This window comes from Cheilinus undulatus, linkage group 3 (genome assembly GCF_018320785.1).
Source record: "Cheilinus undulatus linkage group 3, ASM1832078v1, whole genome shotgun sequence".
Taxonomy (NCBI): domain Eukaryota; kingdom Metazoa; phylum Chordata; class Actinopteri; order Labriformes; family Labridae; genus Cheilinus; species Cheilinus undulatus.
The window spans coordinates 34,523,830-34,546,036 of record NC_054867.1 but is presented as its reverse complement, the minus strand read 5'-3'; the positions used below and the strand labels follow the sequence as shown (position 1 = coordinate 34,546,036).

General features: G+C 38.5%; 2 protein-coding genes across 3 annotated transcripts; both read left to right on the top strand.

The window, feature by feature from the left end:
- The first annotated feature begins 30 nt into the window (after positions 1-30).
- Positions 31-3,943, top strand: wdr82 (WD repeat domain 82). Its single transcript, XM_041817553.1, has 9 exons — positions 31-388; positions 1,572-1,669; positions 2,172-2,238; positions 2,340-2,439; positions 2,551-2,667; positions 2,752-2,907; positions 3,081-3,150; positions 3,329-3,471; positions 3,734-3,943. Exons 1-9 carry the CDS (start codon positions 228-230, stop codon positions 3,761-3,763), a joined length of 942 nt encoding a protein of 313 aa, XP_041673487.1. The 5' UTR covers positions 31-227; the 3' UTR covers positions 3,764-3,943.
- Positions 3,944-5,312: 1,369 nt separating this feature from the next.
- On the top strand, positions 5,313-19,431 carry LOC121529594 (twinfilin-2). Of its 2 annotated transcripts, XM_041817536.1 has the most exons (9): positions 5,313-5,656; positions 12,210-12,388; positions 14,843-14,938; positions 15,058-15,162; positions 15,277-15,291; positions 15,428-15,553; positions 15,652-15,802; positions 17,853-17,974; positions 18,905-19,431. In XM_041817536.1, the coding sequence occupies exons 1-9, from the start codon at positions 5,560-5,562 to the stop codon at positions 19,070-19,072; spliced, it is 1,059 nt and encodes a 352-aa protein (XP_041673470.1). In that variant the 5' UTR covers positions 5,313-5,559; the 3' UTR covers positions 19,073-19,431. The 2 variants fall into 2 exon arrangements, with proteins under 2 accessions (XP_041673470.1, XP_041673477.1); XM_041817543.1 differs by lacking the exon at positions 14,843-14,938.
- The last annotated feature ends 2,776 nt before the right edge of the window (positions 19,432-22,207 follow it).

Genomic DNA, 22,207 nt, shown 5'->3' with positions numbered 1-22,207 from the left:
ACCGACATGGCGAAGGCGGTGCTTTTCCCTCCCTCCTTACTACTACCTTAGACTAGAAGTACCATAGGCGGGATTTGGTCGCCTTTTTCGAGCCTAAATTCTTAAAATTAACAGTTAGCACCACTGTTGCATCTACAGATTTAAAACAGTCTTCATAAGGGACATCTGTAAGTCGAATCAGAGCTAAAGGAGGGCCTGCTTCCCCTCAGACTCACATAGAGGCCATCATGAAGCTGACGGACAATGTGCTGCGGAGCTTCAGAGTGGCTAAGGTGTTTCGAGAAAACTCGGACAAAATTAACTGCTTCGATTTCAGTTCTAATGGAGAAACAATTATTTCCAGCAGCGACGACGATTCATTAGTTTTGTACGACTGCCAAGAGGGAAAGTAAGATCAGATTTCATCTATTTCAGTCTTATTGTTATTTTTTATGTTAGCTATGCAGCTTGCTATGCTAGTTAGCGAGGCCTGCTACTCTGCAAACCACCACTGTATGAGATGTAAAATTTCTGTCCGTAAATGATTTTTTTAAACGTAGAAAAAACACATAATGTCACTATCATATGTTTTAAATCAACGTAATGTGATTGTAAGCAGTAGTCTTGTGCAATTTGTCTCTTATGAAGATAGAAGTGAAAGAAATATCCAGTCAAATATGCACGTAGTATGTCAGTATTTGTGAAATGACTGAAACATTGATTTGCAGAACTCAACAGGAAAGGCAAAGCTCCAACACCAAAAGAATCCATGAGAAATTCAGCCAGCATTATTTACCCAAACGACATCAGAACCCAGGAAATGCATGATAAAAACCCAATAACATATCATGTAAAGCTAAAAAATGCATCATAAAAACCCCGAATAACCTAGGTGAAGACAGGAACCAACTACATAAATGGAGACCCAGAGATGTAAGAGCATAGTAGGAACATTATGTATTATATTAAATATTAGGAAGAGACAGAAAAGAATCAAACGATAAGACTAGGTAAAACCATTAGAAAGGGGTCGAAATTATGAAATCAGAATATAAACTTCTGAAGGATTTAGGCAGTAAAATGAAATAATTATCATCATGTAAAACAGAATAAAAAGCCAATAAAAGTGATGGTAGGGGTAAAGTCTCCAATAAGAGAACATATAGAGGCACTAAGAACCAGCTCATGGCATTAAATGCAGAGTAGACAAAAGCTTACATAAAATTGGGACATTAAGGAAAATTGGAAGAGCGGTTAGAGGTTGCATCCATTTAAGTGAGCTTCAATTTGAGTAACAGTTTACTTGCATCCTTTCAGTATTTTTTTAACAGTAATGTATCTGTAGTAATTGGGTACACAGCTGTGAACAAAGCGTTATGATAATTAGATATAGAAGCTCAAAAGCAGTAATACATTTTCTATGTCTCCTGCATTTCACCATTAAAAGACTTGAAACAAAAAGTCTCACTGCATCAAGACTGTTACATGTGAAGTATAATTTGTTAAATGCGTGTAATCATGATTCACATCAATCTTTTTTTGTAATGCAAATATTTATCACCCTTCTCTTCTTATTATCTGATCCATGGCAGACCCAAAAGGACCCTGTACAGTAAAAAGTATGGAGTGGATCTGATCAGGTACACGCATGCTGCCAACACTGTGGTCTACAGTTCCAACAAAATCGATGGTATGTGGATGCACCAGTATTTGGGGGTAGTTTTTGTCCTGTAACTGCATGAATACAATTTAAGTTGAGCTGAGTGTGGTGGTGTTATAACATGTTAAGATGTCTATCAGCAGATAATGCACTGCAGTAGAAAATATTTGTTTTAACTCTGAATGAGGTCTACCTCTCTAGATTACAAGAAAAGATGATATGTTGAATGGCTTTTTGAACATAGAAATTATCAGCTTTAGAATGTGTTCACTGGTTTGACTGGAATGGAATGGGAGACCCTCAAGGACAAATGCTGGATCACAAGGAGGCACTACTCACTTTGGTCTGAGGTAGTTGTTTGTACAGTTTGAGGGTCTGTGATTATGCCCCATACAGGAGCTAACTGTACAAGTGACTGCCTTGCCCACGGTTGAGTCAACTCATCAGAACTGTCTGTAATCAATGTTGTGCAGATATTTGACACGCTTGTTGCTTCTGTTGCTAATGTGTTGTTGTTTTATCATCTTTGAAGATACTATCCGGTACCTGTCACTTCATGACAACAAATACATTCGCTACTTTCCTGGGCATAACAAAAGGTGAGAGCTGAAGATCTCCTTATTCTTTCAGTACCCATCTCTGACACAGAGGTCTTTGCTGAAAGTGATGCATTCTCATGTTTTCTGCTCTTTTGTACCAGAGTGACGTCTTTGTCCATGTCTCCTGTGGATGACACATTTATTTCTGGTTCATTAGATAAAACAATCAGACTCTGGGACTTGCGGTCTCCTAACTGCCAGGTGAGTACCTTTTGGTGAAATTGTGCAGCCCTCTTGCTGTTGCATTGGTATGTAAATAGGACAGTTTTTTCTTCTAAATACTGATCCCCTTTTGTCATCTTTTCTTTTTAGGGTCTGATGCACCTGCAGGGGAAGCCAGTTTGCTCCTTTGACCCAGAGGGTCTTATTTTTGCTGCAGGAATAAATTCAGAGATGGTTAAACTTTATGATCTGCGTTCATTTGATAAGGTAAGAATTGTGAGTGTAAGAATGTGCGAGTGCTGATTCATTGTGATATGAAATGTTTATATTGATGATCCTTCTTGTTGACAGGGTCCCTTTGCAACCTTCAAGCTCCAGTATGACCGGACATGCGAGTGGACGGGACTCAAGTTTAGCAATGATGGGAAACTCATCCTTGTTTCAACTAACGGAGGAGCCCTTCGCATCTTAGATGCTTTTAAGGGCGCAGTACTACATTCCTTTGGGGTAAGGGACAATTTATAGCACCCATTATATGTTGGAATAACTGATACTTGAATGCACAAGGATCTATTTGCATGTGGATCACAATTTGGGAAACATTCTAGTTAAAAACTAGAGATGTAAAACACGTGCACAATTTAGAGGCTCACAGATGCTGTTGTTTGTTCACTAAACAGGGCTACAACAACAGTAAGGCTGTGACACTGGAGGCATCATTCACCCCAGACTCTCAGTTTGTCATGATCGGTGAGTTAAGAGTAAACTTTCACTCTTGTTTTTCCAACTGTATATTCTTAACGCCATAACTTTGAATCCACTTTACCATCTAAATGTGTTCTTTTGACAAGGCAAGAGTCAGTACAGGCAAGACTTAGCCCTCAAACAACCATGGCTCACATTTTCATGGATTATTCCTATTACTCAGGTTCTGAAGATGGGAAAATTCATGTGTGGAACGCAGAGAGTGGTATGAAAGTGGCTTTACTAGATGGAAAACACACAGGGCCAATCACCTGTCTGCAGTTTAACCCAAAGTTCATGACGTTTGCCAGTGCCTGCTCCAACATGGTGAGTAGAAAGACCTGAATGAGTTATTTAATCATAACTTCTAAATGACTTCTTGGTCATTTTCTTCTCATTTTATTGTCTGCCCACAAAGACTCAGCAAGTTTCATCTTATTTAGTGCATTGCTTGTTATTTCCCAATGCCAGAAACCATAAAACCTCACCTCCGATCACATATTTTACCACACATTACAAAAACCATTACAAGACAACACTGAATGGTTCTTTTGTGACTCAACACCTTTCATTTCTTCTCATCTTTCAGGCGTTCTGGCTTCCCACCATCGACGACTAATGAAGTTAGCAAGGCTTCTGTTGTAAAGAGTAAAAGTGACCAGCAGGGGGCAGCTGTGTGTAAATTTCACTGGAACTACGGCCCATGAAATACCAATTGTAAATAAGTAGTCCGCACAAATACATCATTTGTCTATAATTTTTTTATATTTCTATTTAATATTAAACCGTTTCTTTGTAAGATGTTTTGTCTGATTTATTATTGGATGTTAGAGTGTGTTTGTGGTGTGTGTGTGTGTGTAATAAATGAGGCATTGAGAGATCCAGTATTAAAGACATGATTATTGCCCTTTAAGGGTCTGGATTAGTTAGAAATATTATGTTGATAGAAATTGCATATTGGTATTTAGGCTATAATAACCACATCTATACCATATTTATTTTGTCTAGTCATCAGTTGAATTTATTGTACAATGCTTAACATAAGTTTCTAGGTCCCCTTAATTATTACCCTAGGTCTAATATTAGGTTTAATGCTGACATCATGGTCGCTGATCAATGCCAGCAAAACATCTTACACAATCTGTTGACCATCGCAGCGGTCGTGTGGTGTAAGATGAGAGGTGTACCAAGGACAAAGATAAATTGTGTAACATTTCCAAACTCCCACCTTTCTAAAGCAATATTTAAATACGTTGACTCTAAACTCACTGTTGCTCATTTATTTTAAAGATAGAAACAGCTGAGACAAACTCCTCTTATATTACTGTAACCTTGAAACTTGCTAGAATAAAAGTCCCCTTCCTAGTATTCTGGACAGCCCATGTCACTCATGGAGCTGTTTTCTATAACCGTGGAGATCACATGAAAATTTCAGCATGAAACTTAACACTTAATAGAGCATCCCATTTCACAATAGTTGGTTCTGAGTAAATATTGTGATTCAACAAGAGGTACCCAAAGTATGGGAGCCAATTTCTGTCACAGAAAAAGAAAAATCAAAGTGAAAATTGTGAGATGGTAAGTCATATTTAAAAGATAAGATTTTTTTAAAAAGACTTAAAATTATGACTTATTGTCATTACTGCTTCATCTCATTGACTTCTCGTTATTTTGACTTTTTCTAATTTCTAGTTAGTTTTGTGAGTTAGTGAGTCGGTTCCACACTTTCTGCACCATATGGACTTGTAGTGTACCTGTACCTTGAGGGAAGTACAGCAGAGTTATAAGTTTGATTGCCTTACTTCGAAGAAGCTTGGTGTATGAGGATCTATGATGTTTGCAGTGCTATTGGTTGTGTATGTTAGTTTGACCTGGTTCTTCACACAGAAACAACAGGTGGTTTTCATGCTGGCCTGACTGGCTCATAAATCGTACACATTGCCAACATGGAGACAATACACCTGACTTTAATTGTTGTCGAATCAGAAGTTGGTAACTAGGTTTGCAGGTCACAGTCTTTCTGTGCTGTGTAGGTCCCTGTGTAGTGGTTGTGTGGTGGTGGGGGGTTTACAGGCCGGTGCACAGGGCCGGACAGCCAGTGAGAGCTAAATTTGGGAGAGAGATGATCAGGTTCCCTCTCTGTGTTCACATGATACTGTCCTAGTTACATGTCCCTTCTCACACTGTCTCAATCTCTCAGCGAGTCCAGACTCACTCAGGATCAGTCCTCTTTGGTGGTCAGATCAGAGACTTCATTAGACTAAAGGACATTTCTACAACAGGCTCTTTATTGTGGACTTGGTGTCTTATTCTTGGACTGATTATTTGGGCCTTCAGTCCGGTCTGTTGCTGCATCTCGTCTCCCACTTTCCCCTGTGACAGCTCCTGGCGGGAGGAAGAGACCACTGACCCGCCATGTTCCTCGCACTTGTGGTGACGCCAGAGCTGAGGGACTTCCTGGCCAGGGCAAGAGGTGGAGCGGTGCGCCTCATCAAGGTGCGCATCCAAGATGGTGAGTGACCTAGAGACTGGTGGACAGTCAGTTTTCACTGATGCCAGCCTTACATCAGTCATGGCATGGTTTCCTCAACATACATGTATTCAGATTATTTCCTGTTAGGTTGTTTCAGTTATATCATGTAGAGAATATCGTCTGCTCTAAATATGAGCACACAATCAGTCACACAGCTGTCCAGAGCTTAAAAGACCAAAAGAAACACGGCAAAAGAAACCAAAAAGAAGGAAAACCAGCCCTTTTTTTTGGGTTGCTTTCCTTTGAAATTAAACACCTTTTACCATTAATGACAAGCTTATATGATGTGTGTGGTCATGTGGGTTTATACTAAAGAGGAAGATCACATGATTTTGTTAAAAAGTCTTTTCTTTTGAGAGGTTTTTATTAGCAAGAAAAGAAAACTGCCTCCATTTCTCAAGAGAACAATACAAAAAATAGAAACATAAAACACAGTTTGGAAACAAATTTATATTAAAACCCTTGTAGGTATCACCGTTGGTTTGAAGTAAAGACTTTCACTGGTCTCTCAGCCCTGCTGGAGACCGTGGAGAGCAGGAAGTTGATGTTTTTTGGCATTGTATTAAAATAATAATGTACTGATAAGAAGATTGCAAAGGAATAAAACCAACATTAGGATACAAACTTCACGTGACTTTTGAGGTATTTTATCTGGGTAATGTAAGACAAGAAAACATACAAAGCAAAGAAAGGCTGAAATACTCTTAGCGGCATCAATGAGGCTATCGCAAGAAAATGGTGTAAGGAGGACCCTCCACTCAGAGAAACTGGGTGTGCATTGTGGAAGAACAACATGATGAGAAATTTACACATGCTTTAAGGCTTCAATAATATTCAAGCTCCTGAAAATAGAGAAAGTGGACTGACTTTAAATCTCTTAACAAAACATAAATAGAACTGATTAAATTTAAATGGATTCATGGATTACTGCTTACTTGGAGCTTTGTATTCTATGTTTGTCTTGTTGTCACTGAAAAAAGCAAATAAAATATAGGTTAAAAACACTCTTACGGGCAGATTTAAACATTTCAAGGCTCCAGGCAAAGACCCACGAGGCCCTTCCTCAGTTCACTAAAAACAATCAGCAAGTAAAGCCAGAGAACTTCAGGACAAACACACTTGTGAAATATAAATACTCAAATACCAAACAGCCTCATCACTTCTCAGAAGATCATCTTAAGTCAAACCAACCACATTGTTTTGTTTTAACATGTTTCTAGGCCAGGTGCAACTCATGAAAACAAAAAATGCACATTGTTGTCATTTTTAGTGCAATATTCCTGCTTCTGCCACATATACATTTTTATTCATTGTATGCCATTCCACTTGAAAAGTTATCTGCCACTTCATTGTTTCAGTTTATTTTCCCACTATCATTTGCTTGATATTGAGACGTTTTGAGTCTTCTAGGGGCTCGGACCTTGTCGTTGGGCCTTTTAGATAATAAAAAATCTGTTCTGATGCCATTGTATTCCCTCTAGGCCCCTTATTTAAATGCAAATCTACATCTTAACCAATGGCAGTAATTTGACACTTAAGGCTCATTTAAGCTCCCGTTACAGATGGACCTTTTTGTCCTTATGTTGCAATACTGGCCGCCGCTAATCACGGGGCAGTATTGAGCAATGGTTGGTTCAACCCAGAGTAGCAAACACAGCAAAGAAGACACAAAAGTATGTTACCGAGTTTTCTAGAAAATGCAAACATATCAATGATAGTGACTCACCTGGGCACAAAGACGGACAGCTACAATGGCACAGCTGAGCAGAGGACGGCCGTTCTTTCTTCAGTCTAGTGGACTGTTGAGCATAAATGATCTGTTATACTTCATTTTTTATTTACACCATAATGACTACATTGAGGGGCATGGCTCAACTGGTAATCTTGCACATAGGGCATTTTCTCAGTGGGCTGGCACACCTTGGGACCAATATGATTTTTTTATCTCCTTTTTTGGTAATAATCACTAACTTCTTATGTACTTCCACTGGGATATTTTGTCTACCATGTTCCTCTTTAACATCAAGAAACAGTGAAAACAGAGTGAATGCACATCATTTTGGTTGACTATGGCATTTGATTCTCACTTTTGTAATAGTTTGCTAGACTTGGCTGTAAAAGGGGGCGGAGGAATAAATATCTCATGTTTGACCAGTGGTAAGGGGCTGGTTTGCACCAAAATTGACAGCCAAATTCTCTTCCCAGTCCATTACTCTCAAGGGGCCTCTTGAAGCATGAGGCCCAAGGCAATATCCTACATTTACCTGATGGTAAAACTGCCCGTGCATGCCTAAAACGTGTCAACATTGGCTCCAGGTTAATCAAAGAGATTTAAAAGCTAATGACGTCCAACCTGGAGGTTGGTAGCTTCACAAAGAGCTATGAGATAAATAGAAGTGATAAAAATGTGATTTCATTTTTATTTTACTCCAGTTTTTTGCTCCAAAACACTAACTTATCTGAATCAAACATTAATTTTGCTGCACATTACTGAAGAAAAACTCAAGTTAGTTGTTTGGCTCAAAATGGACAAAACACGTGCATTGTAAAAGTGAAATTAACAACAGCATCTTTACAATTTTAAATGATTTATCAGTAATTGTTTCAAGCTGTTGAATTCTTGGAAGGACTTCCTGTTACTGCCAGCTTTGTTTTCAGTTAGAAACTGAAGAAATCATTGTTATCACTGAAAAAGCTGGAATTTTTTCCACACAGATGGCTAGAAACAGTCTTTGAAAGGTTCTGGGAATACCATCAGAGCTCCAGTGATTCTTGATAAAGGACTCGTGGGTTTTTCTGAGTTCTTGGATTTCTAGAACAACACAAAAGCTGGGCTCTGTGGCTGATGTTCGAGGGTGATACACGAGAGGTATACCCTCGTGTCCCATGTGAGGATGAATCGTTTAGATGTGGTTTCATTACTGAGCGGTCACGGACAAAACAAAGTGTGGTCAACGAGTGCTGGCAGACTTTGTGTTGCTTCTAGGAAATCAGGATTTCATCAGCAGTGTGAGAACAGACGTTTAGTGTGTCAGCTGAGCCGGCTGTGAAAAATGGGCAGTGAGGCAGAAGGTGTCTAGGCAGCAGATGATGGGCAGACTGATGTGTTCATGAGGTGTTTATATCTTGTTTTCTTACATGTCCTACGACATACTTCTAATCTGAGCTGTGACTGATGCATTGTGGGACTTTTTAGGGCTATCTTTGAGGAGCGTGGATATCATATTCAGGATTTGGTGTCTTATTTGGAGGATTGATGTCAGTAGAGACGGGCAGAATAAGGGTGTCAGGTCTGTTTTACTTCCATACTGAAGTACAGTGAGCTTCACAGGCGTCTCTTGGATATTTTGAGTGACATGTGACTTGTGACATGGCGGCTTGGCACTGCCTGGTGACACTGATGTTTGCTTCAATGTCAAAAGAGAAACAAGATCATGGCTGATTTCATCGCCCCTGGTTTGATTGGACACATGGTGTCTACAGTCTACAAATGATCTGTTCCTAAACTCAGTTACTTTTCGATTTCTTTTTTTTTACTTGAAGAAAGAACGAAAAATGAAAAACACCCACACTGAGAAATTTATATAATGTTTGATACATACATAGACCTTCATAAAACATTTTAAAGAGAGAATGGCTGATGGAAAGTATGTGTGTGTGCAGAGCAGGAATGTGTTGTGGCTCAGAATAGCATCATGCCCCCAGAGACGGTCAGGAAATCCCCCCTGCACCCCACAAGGACATCAGACTTTAGGTGTTTGTTTTGTTTCATCCAGCCATGCTGTCTGGGTTTGGATCGTGTTGTCACGTTTGTTCACTCAGTCAGGAGATGTCAAGTCAGAAATTATCTGTTATAAAGGGGGGTCTTTCTTTGACATATTTTCAGGACAGAACAAATAGTGAAGCTCATGAAAGTTTACATTTATGAACAAAATTCAGCTAAGTAAGTCTGCTTAAGAAGCAGTAGCATTGTGTAGATGGTGTTAAGAGCATAAACAGTAAATCAATCAGATATTCTCACAGCAAATCATTGTTTGACCAACACTGCTGCACTGGGTCCCCTCGAGGTTTCTGCCTGTTTCTTCATCACCACTGTTGGCACAGAAAGCTCTGCTTAAGACGAATTAATATGGGTCTTTTGAACAGTATTATAAAGTATGATTTAGATTAGAGTTTCCCAACTTTTCAGCCCATGATCTCCAAAACAAAATGCACCAGAGACTGGCAGTCTCCACCATCTGTAGAGATAGTAAAAGCATATAGTGTTCATGTACAAATTTACATTTTAAGGAGGTTTTTGTACACATTACTTACATTTAAGCACAAATCTCACTCAATAACTCTGGATTGATATTGAATGGACTCACTTGCATATATATTTTCCTATAATGGACCAAATATACCACATTAAATCATTTTACATTTTTCTTTGTTTTTCCCATGACCTCTTAATTGGTGTCGAGTCCCTACCCCCTCTTTGGGAACCACTGACTTAGACCAGTGGGTCTAAAGTGCTGAGTAGCTTATGTCAGAGGGTCGCCTGGAAAAATTGTGGTAAAAGTGTACATTTAGAAGGCCCCAAGTGACGTACATGTGTACAATTTGTTTAAATGCATTTTCCTTACATAACAAGCCATTTATGGCTGTTTTTTCAAGGTCTTGACTTGTATATCTCATTGGTTTGCCCATTATGATATGTTATTTCTCAAAATCTCTAGAAATTAACCATGATATACACATTATCACAGGAAAATGAACTAAAATGCATGTCCCTTCAGGTCTTCTGCACATTTTAAACATTTTGGATCCATCTTTTCTCTTTTTAAAGTCTCATTTTTTGTTTTGTCTTTTTTCAATCAAACTGATTTGAAATATCAGCCAGCAGATGAATTCAGGTTCCAGTTCCTGAAAAATGTTTGTAGGTCCAGTGTTAATTCTAACAGCTTTAGATTGCAATGCTTGTTAGCCTTAGCAGAATTTAAACATTTTTACTCTTTGTAGTTTTAGATTTAGTCGATGAAACTAACAAGCATTTTAGGCCTTTTTTAAACAATAAAAGTCTTTACATTTGGACAAAACATTTCTTAACATTCCTTTACATCATTAAATCAGTCACAATTTTAGATGAATATAAATATAAATAATGATGTTAATGGAATACTTTGAATACTTTTAAACAGGGGTTCTCAATGTGGGAATCATAAGACACTGAGAAGGGGTCACCAGATGTCTCCCAAAAAACAAGGAATATTTTTAATGATTTCAAATTGTATAATTTACCTTTTTTTTATTAAAATACATGCAAAGAATTGGTGAAAACATGTTTTATGCTGAAACCAAAGTAATGTTTAAAAAATCTTTTAAATGCAAGTCTGCACACGACTTTTCTTGAATGTGCATGGCTGTGTTCAACTATGCTTCAACCCCCTATAGGTACAGCAGGGGTCCCGGTCCCTGGCACCTTTATTTTGGAGGTCGCAGGCTGAAAAGTTTGAGGGCCGCCACTTTGAAATAGACAGAAGAAAGCGCTGTCATAAAAATATCATGGATCTAGGATGTCTAACAGTCCAGCACTAACATTTTAGTCTCATTTTAGTCTTCATGAGAAAACTTAACTTCATTCTCCTCAGAGTTTTTATCTCCAAAGATCCATTTTCATCAAGCCTTTGTCTCATTTTCTTAGATGGAGAGTTTCTATATGGTCAAAAATACATTATTTTTTTATTTGTATTTGTCTTTATTTGTATTGGGGCAAGTATGAAGCACATAAACCTTTGCCCCACAGTACAAGATTTATAGCCTGAGCTAATTTGCAATACCCGTTCCCAGCTGGGACTTCAAATAAATTAAACTCATACACACAAAAACATGATCAAACAATAAAAATACGGAAATGTCCATGTACCCCCTGCACAGAGGCGCTCCTTTAGATGGGCGGCCTTCCCACACATTTCAAACTCTCTCTGTTTCCAGTTCTCAGCTCTATCCCTATCCTCTGTCCCTATAATTACTGGGACAGGAAAAATTTAAGATATTTTTTTAGTGTCAGAAAAACATGTTTGAAATGAGAAAAAACTTCACTGACTTGTGTGAAGGTGTTTTATCAAGGTGGAAGCATCATGGTTAAATGAGAAAAAAACATATTTAATGGGATTTAATAAACCAATTTGAAAAAGTGTTAAAATGGTAAGGGTCTGAGCTACATTTATTAAATAGTTTAGTTTTTGTGTGTTTTTTTGTTTGCAGATTACTAAAGTAATCAGTTATTGAAAAATATGTGTTAAGATGATTAAATTATTTAAATATGCATGGCCCTATTACACCTTAAGCATATTAAAGCATTTGATAAAAATGAAATATGACAAAAACACACTGTTAATGATTGAACTGAAACACTTCCTTTCCATGTAAACACTCAGTTTGACTGCAGCTGTCTCACTCCTGCTGCGTGTCTCTCCGCTCTGCCCCTTAAGGCCGTGTTTCAGGCAGGGACCAGAGAGGTATGTGATGAGTTTTGTGGTCTGATTTTCAGAGCAGCTGGTGCTTGGGGCCTACAGAGAGCCGGAAAGGAGCTGGGACCAGGACTATGATCCCTTCCTACTTACACTGCTCGATGACCAGGAGCCATGCTACATCCTGTACCGCCTCGACTCCCAGAATGCACTGGGCTACGAGTGGATCTTCATATCATGGTCTCCTGACCAGTCTCCAGTAAGTCATAGCTTTATCTCTCCACAATGATCTATTAACAGCACACGCATTAACACTCTTATATGGTGAAGCATCGCATTTAAAGGACATAAAGGGAGAAGTCCTCTTATGTAGTGTTGCATTTCCTCATAATAGAAGCTCTTGTTAGAGTCACATTAGAAAAAGTTAACATCTTATTGATCATAAGAAATTCATCCAGAAAAATGTAAACTCAGCTGCAATAACACAATTTTTTATCACTCAGAAAAGCCCCTTCAATTGAAAGCTATGGAAAATAACTTGTAGGTAACCAAAACTAGCTAAACATTTTCAAAATGGATACTTGTTTAAGATCTACTATAAAGACCATTACAGTAAATTTAAATTAAAAAGCAACACTGAGAAGACTGTATAAAAAATACTAAAAAAAAATATAAATAAAAAAGCAGGAAAAGCCAAATCTTTCCCCACCATTTAGAAAATGTGTGCTGAAACAAGTCATTCTCAGATTTTCCCTTCATGATGTCATATGGGGAGTTAGCCCCGCCCCCAGGTTCAGTTGGCTCTCCCGATCCTCCTCTCAGATGGCAGCCACATCAACTAAGCCACATCCATTTCATGAGAGGGGCAGAGTCACGGGTGGAGTCAGACAGCTCAGTAGCATTTAAAGCCACAGACACAGAAACAGCTCGTTCTTAGCAGGGCTGAAACAGAGGGGTTTTTAGACATGCAAAAATCCAATACTGAAGTGTTTTTTCAGCAACAGACTTCACAGGCATGTTTTGGGGACCTCTGAGACCAATATAAACTTGTCTTAAAAGGGTAAAATATGTCCCCTTTAAGAAGTTACCAGACACAAAATTTGCACAAAATCAGCGAAGTGATGGGCTGTATGTTAGGGATTGCCCTGATTTTATGCCAAGGGGTTGAAAAATCAAGTAAGCCTATCTAAACTTAAAGGAAAGCATGCATATAAATGCATATAATCTTTATTAGATATACAGTATGTTGTTTTAAATGTATGTTGTACAAAAAACACACTATATTACTACATTTTGAGAAAATAAAAAAAAAATAGATTCACATGCAGGCTGTCACTGGTGTGTAATGCCTTATGGGTAATGTCATATGGTTGCATAATAAAAACAGCTAGGAAGAAGTTAGCATGAAGCAGATCAAGCTGAGTGTACACCGATTAATGTGGAAATAAGACAAATGCAACCATTTGACATCACTTCCTGCAGTTTTCATAATGGTTAATAATCAGAAGAGTTTTTTATTGCTGAGTACATTTTCACATATAAGGAATTTTGACTTGGTGTTTGGTGCAAAACAAGAAACAGAGGAAGAATAAAAGCGTTAAGAGGCTATTAGAAATAAAACAGTATAGCATATTAAGAGGTTTGACTTAAATAGATTGTTATAGAAAAAAATATATATAGTAGCAAAATGAAGATATAAAATACATGATAAACATCACACAACTATGTATGTACAAAGGTGCAAAAGGAGAAACTGAACGGATGTGAAAGTTTACTGGTGAATAACTTATAGCACATTGTTTTCTAAATGGGTATAGCAAACACAGTGTGCAGTTATGAACAGTGGAGATAAATCCAGTGAGTGTTAATATTATATGAAGTCTGTATTATTATTATTCTGTCTGCTAGTTCTGGGGTTCAGTGAGAGTCTGTAGGGAGAGGGCCAGAGGTTCATTACACTGACAGCAGAAGGAAGGAAAGTGTTCTTGTGGTGTGAGGTTTCAGTCCTGATGGACCTCAAACTCCTGCCAGAGGGCAGGGCCTCAAAAAGTCTGTGTCCAGAGTGAGAGGGGCTGGCTGCAGGTTTACCTACACACCTCATAGTCCTGGAGCCATGCAGGTCATGGAGAGATGGGAGATTGCAGCCAATCACCCTCTATGCAGAGCAGATGATTTGCTGCAGCCTGTTCCTGTCCCCTCGCCATGGCTGCGGCGTACCAGTTGGTTATCGATGAAGTGAAGATGAACCAGATGATGGCGGTGTAGTAGAAGTGCACCATCATCAAATTTGGCAGATTGAATGCCATCAGCTGACCCAGAAAGTACATCCTCTGTTGGGATTTCTTGATGAGGGAGCTGATGTTGAGCTCCCACTTGAGGGCCAGGGTGATGAGGGTCCCCAAGAAGCAGAAAGAGTGTGGGCGGCAGCATCCTTCCTTCAGTCTACAACCATCTCCCCTGTCTTCAGAGCATTGAGCTCCAGGTCGTTGTGACTGAATGATCTCACAACAATGACAGCTGACATGTGAATCTATTTCTTTTGCATTTCCTCAAAATACAGACATCAAGTGTATTTCTGTTCACATCATACACATAAAAAACACAAATGTAAATTCAAATAAGTCTACAGGTTTATTAAGTCTAGGGTTCATTTTAGTTACAGAAACATATTATAAATAAACAGTCAATTTAGTGCCTCATCTGTTGGTTGCAGGTGAAACAAAAGATGCTGTACGCAGCGACTCGTGCCACAGTGAAGAAAGAGTTTGGTGGTGGCTATGTGAAGTATGAAATGTTTGGCACGGCTGAGGTGAGAGAAATCCAAATCCATCACGCATCACTATGACAGAAGGTCTATTCAGCTGCGATGATGTGATTCTGGAGTTGTCTGTCCTGTCATGAACCGTCTTGTTTCACTTGCATCACCAGGAGGACATCTGCTTGCTGGGCTACCAGCGTCATGTGTCATCGTGCTCGGGTCCGGCCCCGCTCACGTTAGCTGAACAGGAGCTGCAGAGGATCAAAATCACAGAGGTGAGACATCAACTTGACCAAAGCTGTGATGACATCACTGCAAGGGCAAAGGTCTGAATATGAGCAGCATATCTGTATTTTAAATGTAACTTTGTGTTGTGTTTGCTTTTTCAGGGCCGAGTCAAACAGGTATGTTGACGCATCATTTTCAGTTTGTATGATTTCTGATTTTTAGAAGGAAAAACAAGACAACCTGGTGAAATATGAAGCTCTTATTATTTGGAGGCCTTGTAGAGATAAGTGTGTTGCTTGCTGCCCCCTGCAGGTGAAGACAGAGATCAGCGTGGAGAGTAAACACCAGACACTTCAGGGCCTCGCTTTCCCTCTGCAGGAGACAGCCAAAAAAGCCTTACAACAACTTGCCCAGAAACGCATCAACTACATACAACTGGTGAGGCTGAGGCGTTCACACGGGAGTAGTACTGAAGCATTACACTCCTGTTAAAATGAACCAACTCATTTACTGTTTGCATTATGTTTGTGTTTCAGAGGTTGGATGTAGAGAAGGAAACTATTGAACTTGTCCACTCCAACCCGACAGAAACTCGAGAATTGGCTCGCAGAGTTCCTAAAGACACTCCCAGATACCATTTCTTCCTTTACAAACACTCCCATGAAGGGGACTACCTGGAATCTGTCGGTATGTCACTGATCCCATAATCCTCCTCTTCTTTGTGTCTCTACACGAGCACGAGCAAGGAGGGGTACATCCTGTATGCACCTGGTCTGCAGACACTGAGAGACGCTTAGAGAAAATATGAGCTCATCCTGTCTTATCTGTCTCTGCTGTTCTGGACGACCTTAACTGGCTTACAATTAGACAGCAATGTGTGGGTTCTTCTTTCTGCTGGCGTTTCTTTTGAGGGATTTCGATTATCTGAGATCAGAAGTTACATAATTAGACACAGATGAAGCATGTTTTTGGCACAATTTGAAGAAAACAGACTTTAATGTCAATTTTAATTAAGGATTTTTGTACTCTCAGTCATCTAGAGATCCCTTTTATGTGTCTTCATGTCCCAGACATGAGTCTCAAAGAGATGCTGTGTACATTTTAGTGTCTTTTTGAGGTCATTAACTCAGTCATATTTCACATTATACAGCTAAATCAATAGTGTTCATTCAACTCCCATAATCTTAGTTCAATACTTTTTCCAAGTTTTTAGAAGTCTCCCTGGTTCTGAGTTAAATTTACACTTACACAGAAAGTGTTGCTATTTTATCTCTTTGATAGTTTTCATTTTCAACACTGACAGTGTAAATTTATTACACATTAAAGTGTATTTTAAACTTGACATTATGCTATTTTCTTTCACTTCGGATGTAAATTGGAGTCATTTATAGATTTAATCACTGACAGTGCAACACCGTCGCCATGCATAATTAAGATTGCCACTTTGCATGGAGACAAATGCAGAACTAGAGTACGCCCTAGATGAAAAGTGAGTGTACCACCCTATCAAATAATCATTCCCTCCCACAGGAAGGAAGTCACCAACTTAGTAGATAACTTCAGTCATGGTGCATAAGTATTTAACAAAAAAAAAGCAACCACCACCAGAAACATGATCAAATGAATACCAGATTCTGAATCTCAGATTTTCCCCTCATGATGTCATGTGGGGAGCACCACCCTCAGGTTCGGTTGGCCCTCCATGCTTCCAACTGAGAGGATGATCAGGAGAGCCACATCCATTAAGCTACATCCATTATTAGATCAAACCCGGGCTGATCTAATCATGACTGTGTGGGCTCATATTGCAAACTCAATATGAATTGTTCTATTGAAGGGTATGATCATTTTTTAAGTCATTCTCATTTTTTAATAAGAAAAACAAATGCACAATTAAGGAAAGTAGGATTTTTTTGCACTGTTCTAGAAAAAATTGACACCTGAGTGTTTGCATGATGTTTAGAGCATAACATCTCTGCTGCAAAAATGGTATTAAACTGATGTTTTGAGACACATTTCAGGTAAAGAAATACTGCTGTTGGACATTGTGATTTAATCAACATTTTGATACCCAGCCTTACTAACCCAGCTGTTTATTTTAAGGTGTGCCTTAACCTTAAGTAAAATGCAACAGCTGTTTTGGGATGATATGTGTAATCAATATCTCTTGTTGTGCTTCTGGCTGTCATGTGTAACGTCAAAATCAACCGACTGGCCAGTTTCATGTTGTTGGCCGAAAGCTTGGACCTCCTTGTTTAGGCTTTCGGTGTTAATTTTCACTCAGCATTTGATGCTTTTTAAAATGTAATGAAGTACAATACTTCCTCCACAATATACCCAGGTAAAAGTAAAATACTAATTTCAAGTGCACAGAAATACTATTCAATTACAGTTATTTGAGTCAGTGTAATCAGTTACTTTCCACCCCTGCTTCATCTGTGTCATATTTTTGTCTTTTGACCTTCGAAGTATTTTGGTGTCTTTAAGTCCTTGTGAATGCAATATAAGGTTCTTATTATTAATTCTTGAATTGTTGTGTTTTATAATGTTTTGGTCATTTGATTATTTGAATCAGTCTCCAGCATAGAAACTTCCCAGAAGATACATTTATATTCTTTTATTGCATTGAATTTTGGGCCTTTGGGGGGGTATTTCCCCGTTGAATGAAATCATAAAATATTTACCTACAGTTTTCATAATTCTTCTTCTTCTTTGTCTCTTTTCTCCTTCTCCACAGTGTTTATTTACTCCATGCCAGGATACAGCTGTAGCATTAAGGAGAGGATGTTGTATTCCAGCTGCAAGAGCCGATTACTGGAGGAGGTGGAGAAAGATTATCACTTGGAAATTTCTAAAAAGGTATCAGGGGGGTAAAATAATGACCTAACACTTAATAATAAGTATTTTATGTCTCACCTTTGAAACATCAGCAACTAGACAAACAGAGCAGGTCTTAAAAAGTCATTTGTGGACAAAATTTGATCACATAAGTCAATAAAAAAACAGTTAAAACAAATGAAAATGACAAAAGAGGCAGATTTTTAAAAGGCAGTTAAAGTAGTAAATGATAGATTTTTTATACAAGAAAAGCAATTAAAGATAATATGATATAAAATGAAAATATGACAAGAGATAAATGAAAAAATCTGTCTTGGCATATAAGAAGATGACTTCACATCAGTGGAGATGAAATAATGATAATAAAATAGAAAAAGATGCATAAGGGATAGAAAAACAAGCCAGTTAAAAGGAAAAAGAGAAAGTGCTAAGATCAGAAGAATAAGATGATAATTCGAGGAAGAGCAGCAGAATAAAGGAAGAGGGATTTAAATAAATAAATAGATAATAAAAGGAGACATTACATGAAAGAAAGAACTATTCTGATTCTTGGTGCTTGTTACCACTAAAGGGAGTACAGAATGTACTGTGACTAAAAGTCAACAGATGCAATTGATGGAACAATGGGACAGTGATACAAGACGATCAAGATTGTGGCAAAATGTGAAATTAATAGTGTATATTCTGCTATACAAACATATGCACAACTGAACACATGATCCCCTCCAGGCAGTCTTCAGCGATGATAAAAATCTAATTAATAAATCATAAACAAAAGTGTTCTTTGTGTGAATTTTTACTCTGAAAAAATGTATATAGTTCTAAACTTTTACCACCTTGAGCTAAATAAGAAATGTCAAAATTATTGAACTCTGATGGCGTCAAATGTAATTCAAGCCCCAAAGCTGACTACAAAGCTTTGTTTACCAGCAAGTCCTCTTTTTTTTTTAGCTGGAGATTGACGACGGAGATGAACTGACAGAAGACTTTTTGTATGAAGAGGTCCATCCCAAGCAGCACGCCCATAAACAGGCCTTTGCCAAGCCCCGCGGCCCTGCAGGAAAGAGGGGACACAAGCGCCTCATTAAGGGTCCAGGAGAGAAGGTGCAGGACAGCTAGAGGTGGACACTTTTTGGTGTTTCGGCTACGTCCTGTCTCCTCAGGCCTGCACACGTGGTGATGCATTTCCTCTGCTGTTTGTGTACTGAAACACTTGAGATATAATACAGATTTATTTGAATGAATACAAGTTGATGAATCCCCTTCTACTGTCGTTAAATCCCACAAACATATCAGACACATTTAAACAGGTGGCTGCCATTGTGAATTAAAACTATCAGGTTCTTCAGTAGTTAAAAAAATGATTTGTGCTGAATTGTAAATGCACAGTCTGATCATTCTTATTAAACTTTGTATAAACATGTAAAATTCACTTGAACACTTGAAAGGAAACTAAATAAAATCTTGTTTATACTGTTGTTTTAGATGTCTCTGGGTACACTTTTGAGTATTTTTATTCAGCATGCTTGGTCACATGTCTGTAAATATTTTGCATGGTTAACATGGTCATGCTATAATTAAATCTCAATTAAAGACCTTCTAAATTAAACCAGCAGCTGTACATTCAGTTATCTAATCCTGTCATCAACACCTTCTCGTCACATCACAGAGGTACAGCGAGTTCACTTTATTTGAAAGGCTGCACTGTTTTTGATCTACCTGCATGGAAATCAATTCAACACAAGTCGGGGCCTGTGTCTAGTAACTTCTCATAGCTGATGCTGGCTCTTTTGATGCAGACTTCTTCTTGTCAAGCTGCTGTAGAGGTTATCGCTGCTGTGAGATTGGTTTGTATAGATTTAGTAAACTTTATGCCTTTGAAATCTTCCCTTAACGTGACTGTAGCATGCTGCTGCCAAGAGCTGCATCACAGAATCAAGGTTGATTTTTAGATTAGCACTAATATAATTTGTGCTGGGCTGACACAGATGAGGCTCTCCTAGTCAATTTGTCAAGAAGCAGGTCATGAGAGGTTGATTAAGAAATCTTAAGATGATTAGCTGCATTCTTGTTTTTTAATATGTGAGGCTGCCTTTCCCAAACTCAAGGACGCTGAAGACCAATTTTGGAACCTGAGGGCTTACCAAAACCCTTACACCTTCAAAACATGAGGCAGTATTACTTCTACATTTTTACTTCATAAACAGACTATTTCAATGTTAACACTTTGTTTTGTAAATTTAAATAACTTCAAAAAAGACATTTATGTTATTTGGAAAGGATGTGCAAAGTCACAGAGTAGAATTAACAAGCCACCATCATCTGCATACAATCATTCAGGTATCTGCAGTCACATACACTTTTTTTTCATCTTTTTAAACATTCTTTGTGACTGTGGAAACTTGTTCCTCGTAACGTTTACGTCTCCAAAAGCACTGATAAACTCTCAGAACTCAATCAGGAAGTAAGAGGCATGGTACAAAGTTTAACGGAGCGTCACCAGTTAATCCAACACCACTTTAACCGTGACACAGATTCTGTGACAAAAGGGTTTAAAAGGATATTTCAGTATTTTTGAAGCTTGGTTGTTTAAGGGTAGTGCCATTTGCCTCAACTGATTTCAGTGAGCATTGCCCACCAAGATGCACTTGAAGAAGCAAGGCTCTACAGCGTAGCAGATGGGTACAGTTTCTATATGTAATTTAGCGAGTTTAAGATGCAAATGGGGAAAAAAAAGTAACTAAACTAAAACAACACTCAGACATGCTGTTGACTGTGGATACAAGGGGATAATTGTTTGAACCAGAGTACAAAGAGGAACTTCTACAGAGGGAGACTTGGCAGAAAGAAAGAGAAGCAGAGAAAGAAGACTGGTTAGCAATAGCGCTGGTTAATATTCCATGTTAGCAGGAGATCCCGACTTTTCAGCTGGTGTAGGTAAGTCCATATCTCACCATTCATGCCTGCAGCCTGCATCGCTCCCCATCCAGGGTTCCCTACCTAACTGAACGCTGACGTTTTATGGACCATCTTTAACTTTCTAAAGATAAAATGGAGAAACAGACCCGAAGTAGCTGGTAGCCTAAACTCACTTTGCAAAATAGTGCCAAACACAGACACTTTCTGGGTGATAAAATAAAATGCTTAAAATGTTTTGATATGCCAGCATTGTTTTTTGGCCCACTTTTACCTTAAACTTACTCAATTACGCAGAGAAACTATACCCATCTGCTACGCTGTATAGCCTAGTTTCTCAAAGCACATCCTGTCTGAAGGGGCAATGCTCACTGAAATCACTGGAGGCAAATGGCACTTCTATTGCCAAGTACCTTACACAACCCAAAGTCAGAAATACTGAATATCAACAATAGGGGGCCGGGATGTGTTGTCTTTGTAGTCAAGACCAATAGACTTAGACCAGCTACAATGACTGTTCAGTCCACAGGCATTGCTATCAATCCTGAGCCATTTAGCTGGTAAGGCTTAAAGTATTGTCATACTTTGAGCATGAGGCCATAGGATAAAATATTCACATATCATTTAAAGGTTACATAACCCTAACCAAAGATTTTAAGTCCCTCAGTTTGGTCACACTTAAAGGATTTTGCAGAATTTAGCAGCTACAAACAGTAAAAGTTGAAATTGTGTAAGTTGATTAAGAATGTCTTTAGTTGGCTTGAGGAGGGACTTTTTAACAGCCTGTAAGCCTGTTCCTCGAAAACAAAGTTCTACTGACGAATTAGGTTTTCTCTTTATGGACATTCTCAGATTTTTTCTGAATCTTGTGGAGACACACCTTTTTTCCTGCAGATAGGAAAAGGAGCCAGAAAATTCTCAGTAGGCTGTGGATAAAGCAACATATTCAGACAAAGATATCGGTGATTAAATGTGTGGTTTGGTAAAAATCTGTTTAGTATTTTGCACATCAGCTTTGTAATGTAATAAAGAAGAGGGAGTTTGTCACTGATAGAAATCATGAAATAAAGTTTTTTTTAACAAGAATGTTAAGGAAAAAAGAGAAAAGTACCACACCGTTCAGTGCGATGTAATCTAATCTTATTTCAGCAGGACAATATTTCAATCTTTCGGATCTTCCTCAGGCCTTGTAGCTCTTACTCTCCTGCACCTGCACACATTTACATGGATGTGCACATACCAGCTGCCTTTACAGCTTTACATGTTAAAATACATTATCAGAATGTTGGAAAAAGTACTTTTTAAAGAATATTTCAACCTCAACTTAAGGAAAATCCA